The sequence below is a fragment of the Nicrophorus vespilloides genome, unplaced genomic scaffold (assembly GCF_001412225.1).
Source record: "Nicrophorus vespilloides isolate i.1.1-1 unplaced genomic scaffold, Nicve_v1.0, whole genome shotgun sequence".
Classification (NCBI taxonomy): Eukaryota; Metazoa; Arthropoda; class Insecta; order Coleoptera; family Silphidae; genus Nicrophorus; species Nicrophorus vespilloides.
In genome coordinates, this window is record NW_017097318.1 from 1,625 (window position 1) to 10,223 (window position 8,599).

Here is an 8,599-nt window from a genome sequence, read left to right on the forward strand (position 1 = left end):
TCGGCTGTTGCATAACTTCAACATTATTTAAGATTGGACACAACACCTCCCTTTTTTTTTTCTTCTTCTAAACGCAACTCGTTATTAAATCTATCGATTTCCAAACAATTTCTAATTGAATTTCCGTGTTTATTCGTGCTAAAATCCGTTTTGCGCAGCTCTCGCTAATTGCACATCCTCGTTTATTTGCGGGGAAACGACACTTTCTCGGCAAACCAATTCGAAACTGTAATTACCGAAAGCGCCTCGGAAACCGATTAGCAAATTAAATATACGTAAAGCCGTCGACGCGTTTAGTAAATGTGCACAGAGTGTGCAGTCAGCAGCAGCAGCATACACGGATTGTTCGAGGTTTTCATCATCGTTAATTCGTTTTTTTTTGTTGCGTTGTTGGCAAACCTGTCGCCTCCGTTAATTAACCTCCATTAAAATTGAAAACTTTCAAATTCACCTTGTTAAATATTTTGTTACCATGACTACTCAACTTTAAATTTGTTTATTGTTACCATGACAAGTAAAATCTTAAACTTACGATTATGTCGGTGACATTCGAGACAATGAAGAGCGTTACATAACAAACGCAATCGCGGTTAATTAATCGACGCCATCTGGCGGTGATACCTATCAAAATCGTGGGCGAGCAGAAGACCTTCGACTCCTCCTCGGCTCCATTAATTTCCTGCATTAATTATTGCGGATGGTCCTTTGTGTTCGTGGGCAAAACCGACGAAGCGGATCGATGCGGTGGATGGAAGGAAGGAAGGATCTTCGTCATCGTCCTCCGCCAAAAATTAATTAATCTAAACGCTTTCGTACGAGTCGGAAGATTAATGGGACCGCCGCCGTTCATTGCTATTCATGATTTCGCAAACAAAACAAAATTAATGACAAACTATTTAGCTGTCGTTGCCATGGATATTATATATTAATGTTTTCAATTGTTTTTTTTTTCAGGTCTGCCTACGATACGGTGACGAAGACGAAGGTCGCCATCAAGAAGATCTCGCCGTTCGAGCATCAGACTTACTGTCAGAGGACGCTGCGAGAAATCAAAATTCTAACCAGATTCAAGCACGAAAACGTAAGTCACACAACACCTCCCAAATTATACATCATGGGACACAACACCTTTTTTTTTGTTTATTACTCTTTTCTTTGTCACTAAAACTAATATATATTGGACACAACACTTCATATTCTCATCACGTGAATAAAACTCGAACAATTTACCCAAATTCCTAATTAAATTTAGCAAATTTGCAACGAGACGAAGCGATGAAAATATAGGGCGTTTGCAGATTCTTCGCAATGTTTCGCGCGACTTTCTAAACTGAAAACTTCTTAATGAGTTTATTTTTGTCTCTTTCTCTCTACGAACGAAAGAATATTCAAGAAAGACGAGACGAACCGATCGAAAATTTATGAAATTCAACAATCAAACAAAACTAAAAGAGTAAAGCAAAACCTTTTATTTCACCGGAGGTTTCAAAGGGTTCTCCGGATGCCGAAGATTTAATTAAATCCGCAAAGTGGATGTAAAACATCGCTCTCCCGTTTCGTTCAGTCTCGCGAGACCGTCTGAAATTAGTTGGAATTAGTCTCCTTTTTACCGTTTTTTTTATCTCTTTTTTCTTTTGTATGTGCAAAGAGCTGTGAAACTACCTCGTCTCTTGGAAACAGGCTTTAAAATTGCTATGTTTCCATGGGGATGTTATGAATAAAATATTGTTTTTACCGTTGCTGTTGGAAACGTAAATAAAAGCAAAGCGGAGAGAAGTCGTATAATATTCTGAAGTCGATACGAGTTCATTCGGATTAATTACTTACACAAAGTTTTATTATAAGATTACTTAGAAATATTTTTTTTTGTTGTTGTTGTAGATTATAGATATCCGAGATATCCTGAGGGCCGTCACCATCGGTCAAATGCGAGACGTTTACATTGTCCAGTGTCTGATGGAAACGGATCTATATAAATTACTTAAAACTCAGGTAAGGAAAATCATTGCTTTTTTCTCCAAATAATTTAAAAACTATAAGACTTTTTACATATTTTATTATTACACCAGAAGCGGTTTTTTATTGCGCAACTTTTCATATAATAATTATTACTTTATGATAATTCATTATTGTGTTATATCGTTTTTTGTATTAATTTTAAAGTCTTTACGTTTTACGTAATTACTCGACAACCGCGTATTCTAATTACATCATTCAAATCGCATGTTAAAGACAAAACTTTGACGTTTCCAATGAGTCTACTACGATTTTTGTGATATTCACCAATCATTTACAATAAGCTGTAAAAACTTTTATTTGAAAAATAATAATTATCACGTAGGTTTGGTTGCATAATAATCTGTAAATTGTCAATTATATAATTGACGTAAACCAACCAACATACAATAAATTCCCCTAGTATTTTATCAGTTGGTAATATAATAACACGGGAAACAACCGCGCATTCTAATTACATCATTCAAATCGCATGTTGAAGATAAAACTTTGTCGTTTCCAATAAATCCACTACCATTTGTGTGTTATTTACCAATCATTTACAATAAGTTGTCAAACTTTTTATTTGAAAAAAATAATTATCACGTAGATTTGGTTGCATAATAATCTCTAAATTGTCAATTATAGAAGTGACGTAAACCAACCGACATACAATAAATTCCCCTAGTATTTTATCAGTTGGTAATATAATAACATGTGAAACAACCGCGCATTCTAATTACATCATTCAAATCGCATGTTGAAGATAAAACTTTGACATTTCCAATGAGTCTACTACGATTTTTGTGTTATTTGAAAATCATTTACAATAAGATGTCAAACTTTTGATTTAAAAAAATAATTATTATCATGTAGATTTGGTTGCATAATAATCTGTAAACTGTCAATTATATAATTGACGTAAACCAAATGACATACAATAAATTCCCCTAGTATTTTATCAGTTGGTGATATAACCATTCAAATCGCATTCAAATACATCATTCAAATCGAATATTAAAGACAAAACTTTGACGTTTCCAATGAGTCCACTACGATTTGTGTGTTATTTGAAAATCATTTACAACAAGATGTCAAACTTTTGATTTAAAAAAATAATTATTATCATGTAGATTTGGTTGCATAATAATCTGTAAACTGTCAATTATATAATTGACGTAAACCAACAGACATACAATAAATTCCCCTAGCTTTTTGTTTTGATCAGTTGGTAATAAAATGAAGCTCGAACAAATTAATTAATTAATTAATAAACGCTGCACGTGCGCGTCGCAAAGTCGAGCTTAATTTGATTGTTGCTGGTTGATGATGACTTCGGTTCGTTAATTATTCACAACGAAACGTTGCGGACAAACCACAATAGGCGAATAATTAATTTCGAAACGAACGCAATTTATTCCACCGTATGCATATGCATGTTGTTTACGTAATACGTATCAATTAATTAAGCATTCGACAAAAAAAAAATTGAAAATTTATTTGATTTACGTGTGTTTTTTTCTTCTCTTTTTGCAGCGATTAAGTAACGATCACATATGCTATTTCCTGTACCAAATCCTCCGCGGATTGAAGTACATCCATTCTGCGAACGTACTTCACAGGGATCTGAAGCCCAGCAATCTCCTGCTGAACACGACGTGCGATCTCAAGGTAAGACAAAATTTTCCATTTTATGCAAAGAGAAAATGCAATTTTCAAATTTCAAGTTTACCAAAATGACAACAAAAAATGCTCAATTATCGAACTGACAAAGATGACAACTGACAAATCTGGTGAAATCTTCAAGTCAAATTTTGAGTAACCCGGCGTGTCCACCTTTTTCTTTACATATATTTGTAACACGAATCGATTTCGTAATTATTATTTCATCTGTCAAATTGACAACTAATTTTGGTTATATTTAGTAACATTATAATTTAGGTTACTTTCTAAAACAACGTCAGTTTTCGCATGTTTGCGCTTCTGTCAAATTCACATTTTGTCGCATCTTACGAACTTGTCAAATTGGCAGTCAATGTTTTACGTTACGTGATAAGCTGTCAAATTGACATCTAATTTTGGTTATGTTACGTGGAAAAAAAACGAATCATCTAATGCGTCAATTTTTCTTTTGTTTTTGAGCAATGCATCACGATGTAATAAATCGTGTAACAATTAGAACATATTTTTGAGGAATTTTATAATTTAGTTTACTTTCTAAAACAATCGAATCGATGTCATTTTTATTCTACCTTTGCACAACTGTCAAATTCACATCTTCACATCTATTTCAGGTTATGTTCTGAAACAAACGAATCTTCTTATGAACTTGTCAACTTGACAGACAATGTAGGTTACATTATGTTATCGCTGTCAAATTGACAACTAACTTTGGTTACGTTGGTAAAAATAGAACATATTTTTGAGTAACTTTATAATTTAGGTTACTTTCCACAACAATCGAATCAACATTATTTTTATTCTATCTTTGCACAACTGTCAAATTTACATCTTCACATATATTTCAGGTTACGTTCTGAAACAAACGAATCTTCTTATAAACTTGTCAACTTGACAGATAATGTAGGTTACATTATGTTATCGCTGTCAAATTGACAACTAACTTTGGTTACCTTGGTAACAATAGAACATCTTTTTGAGGAACTTTATAATTTAGGTTACTTTCTAGAATAATTGAAACAACGTCATTTTTATTCTACGTTTGAAAAACTGTCAAATTCACATCTATTTCAGTCTTCGTTCTGAAACAATCGAATCATCTTATTTGACAGCTAATGTAGGTTACGTCACGTGACTATCCGTCAAATTGACAGTTAATTTTGGTTACGTTCCGTAACAAACGCATCCTCTATTTTTCCTCGTACAACTTAATCACAGCCAACGACATAATAAATCCTTTGCGCAAAGAAAGTAATTTAATTAAGTTTTTTTTTTTGCTTTCTCATTTTCGTTCTTCGCCTGTACAAAACTTAAATTACCACTCAAATTACATCCTGTCGAGCTAATTGCGAGAAATATTAATCACAATTAGAAGAAGCGAGAAGTTCTCGAGATGACAACAAAAAGAAATGTGATGATGATGATGATGAAAGTGCTTTTGTCGTGTCAGCAAAGGAGAAAGTTTAACATCATTTTGGCCCCATCTGGTCGTAAAAAACAGACAGAAACACGAGGAGTTCACTCACTTCCTTCTGTATACGACACTAATTTACTACATAATGTATGAAAATACTTCATCCTTACAGATTTTTTCATGTTTTACGTTAACATCGCTTTTTATTATTATATCCTTAATATTACTTAAGTTTACATAAGTTTTCTTTACGTTTTCACGTAACATTTTCTTTTGTTTTCTTTGCAGATTTGTGACTTCGGATTGGCGCGGGTCGCGGATCCAGAGCACGATCACACCGGATTCCTCACCGAATACGTGGCGACGAGATGGTACAGGGCTCCAGAAATCATGTTAAATTCCAAAGTAAGTTCACTTTTCTTTCCCCAATTTACAACATTTTCTACACAATCTTCCAAACTAAAATGTGCATTAACTGAATTATGTTAAAGATCACCTCATAAAATGACAAAAAAAAAACAATTTAATCTTAATCGATCTTACGTTACGTTACGTTCTCAACATTTTTCAGCTCAAATTTTCCATTCAAGTAAACAATTCCCAAAATCGATTGAATTTTCGTTTGTTATTTCATGAATTTTCCGTTAGATATCGCTGCAGTATCCGCGTATGGATTGGAAAACCCATTAAGTTACGGAAAAGTTTTTGTTTGTTTTTTTTTGTTCGTAACGTAACGTAATAACAAAAAAATTGAATAAACAAACAAACAAACGGTGCAGTGCAGCAATAATGGCGTTTAATGTTTCCGCTTCCGGCGGAAATGCTACTCGATTCATCCCTCCCGGTTGAATTTTGCATTTCATGCACGAGTCGAGCAAATTTGTTTCCATCGCGTGTAAACATATTGAAATTTCCGCAATTTCAACAACTAATTACTGTTTCGCATCCAAATATATTGCATTTCAATATATTCAAGTTATATAGTGCGGATGTGTGTACATATTTCATATTGCTTAATTCCCACGCACTACATAGTATATAGTGCACTTAATGACAGCTGTCACCTTACGTCAAAGTGACAGCTGTCATTATGTGTCAATTTTTTTATATTATTGGCTTGGGAAACACTTGCATAATATATATTATTAACACAGTATACAAACTACATTTATGTTGAATTTGTAGAAAAAAAAATGTTGTTTTCTGTTTCAGGGTTATACAAAATCAATCGATATATGGTCGGTGGGTTGCATCCTCGCCGAAATGTTATCCAACAGGCCGATATTCCCGGGGAAGCATTACCTCGATCAGCTCAACCACATCCTCGGCGTACTCGGGTCTCCGTCGCAGGAGGACCTGGATTGCATCATTAACGAAAAAGTAAGACAATAACAATAGTTTTCAACAAATTTTTATTTTTTCTGTTTCTTTGTCTCAGGCAAGAAGTTACCTCCAGTCGCTACCGTTCAAACCAAAAGTTCCGTGGTGCAAACTGTTCCCGAACGCCGATTCCAATGCGCTCGACCTTCTGGACAAAATGTTAACTTTCAATCCGCACCGGAGGATCGGCGTCGAGGACGCTCTCGCTCATCCGTACTTGGAGCAGTACTACGATCCAGCAGACGAGGTAAACGAAACAAAAATTGCAATTAAACGAGAGAAAAACGTCTAAACGATCGATGCGCCATCTGTTTTTTCGCAGCCCGTAGCTGAGACGCCGTTCCGCTTCAACACCGAACTCGACGATCTCCCCAAGGAAGAGCTGAAGAGGTTGATATTCGAGGAAACACTCCTCTACAAGGACACCATAGACCACATCGCGACGTAGTCAAATTAACCTTAAAAAAAACCAAAAAAAATAATTGCAACCAACAACAAAAAAAAAGCAAACAAAATATCAATTTTTCGGTGAAATGGGTTTACAAGTGTGCGCGCATCTACAAGATGCGTCCAAGAAGAAAACAAACAAAAAAAAACACGTATTATTTAATAATTATTATTACTACTATGATTAAGTCAAATTTTATTATTATTATTTTATCATTATTATAATTATCGTCGTCGTTGGTAGCAGTGCAGAAAGTTAAATTTAACGTTAAAAAAAAACAGAGTTGAAATTCGAACGTGTAAAGAAAACAAAAAAAAATTATATATATATATTTTAGAGAAATGGATGGGAAGAATGAAAGAAACAGGGACAAAAAGAAGGAACGTAACGTAAATAATAATAATAATCTATTTTTGAAACTATTAGTTTTTGTAACGTGTACATAAATAAATGGAATAGTTGGCGAGAGAGGAATGTGGTGGGATCGAAAGAGATGAGATGGAAACGCGCGAAGATGGCTATGGCCGTTGCAGAATGGTAAACAGTAATGGCGGAAACAAATATGGACGTTAACAACAACAGCTGTTCAAAGATGGCTGTTAACAACAACAACAACTGTTCAAAGATGGCCGTTAACAACAACAACAGCTGTTCAAAGATGGCCGTTAACAACAACAACAGCTGTTCAAAGATGGCCGTTAACAACAACAGCTGATACGAAAACAAGATGGCAAATTAAAACAAAAGCATTCCAGTTAATCTTTCACTCTCACTCTCTACCTATATATATGTTTCTGTGTCTATATCTGCGTTTCTCTTATAAAATCGAAAAAAATAATAATAAACATGTAACGATTATATAACAGTATTCATTGATTAACTTGTTGATATTAACGCATTAATGAGTATATATACATAAATATAAAAAAAAACGCACGAATTTGTTTTTTGAAAATTTCAAATTTAATCTTGAACTTAAATCACGCACATATAAAAATCCGTTTTCTCTTCGCTTTTTCTACATTTATTGAACGTTCAATTCCAATCACTTACGATACGAAAACTACATCTAATTAATTTCATAATAATACATACAAAAATACAAAAACACACGAAGCAAACAGGAAATTGTTGACAAAACACACACGAAAACAAAATTGATTTTTGTCGCGTTTTTTCGTCGTTAGTTACGAATTTTTCTTCATCATTATTATTGTTCTTCTAATTATTACATATATATATATAAAAAAAATATTTAAAAAAAAAACAAATATCGTAGTTGATAATCGTTTGCATTCGTATTTAAACAAAAGAAAAACATATAAAATTTTAAACAAATATCTAAATGTTGTTTCCCTCCCCCCCCAAAAAAAATAAATATAAAAAAACCCCAAATTTTCCCCCAAAAAATAACTAAACATATTAATGTATTATCATAGTTAAACAATACATGTAAATACATCTATAAGTTTCCCTCTACTTAGTTCTTCTCAATATTGTGATAAGGGTTCGGAAAATTGTTCGTATTTAATTTAAATTAATTAATTTTAAACTAATTACTTTTTTTTTTCTGTTTCAAACGGGTATTATCAATCAATTTTTATAGTCTTTCCTAATTTCCATCTTCACTTATTCTTCCTAACAAAAAAAAAAATAACAAAATTTTCCAATTTTTTTCGCTC

General features: G+C 33.3%; 1 protein-coding gene across 1 annotated transcript; it reads left to right on the forward strand.

Moving 5' to 3' along the window:
* Positions 1–954: 954 nt before the first annotated feature.
* LOC108559803 (mitogen-activated protein kinase 1) lies at positions 955–6,939 on the forward strand (the record flags this gene model as incomplete). The annotated part of the gene is given in 7 exon segments (XM_017917163.1): positions 955–1,081; positions 1,882–1,992; positions 3,532–3,666; positions 5,378–5,494; positions 6,302–6,469; positions 6,528–6,716; positions 6,792–6,939. Coding segments are annotated over 7 exon segments (973 nt in total), but the record flags the coding sequence as incomplete, so codon positions are not given.
* Positions 6,940–8,599: the final 1,660 nt, after the last annotated feature.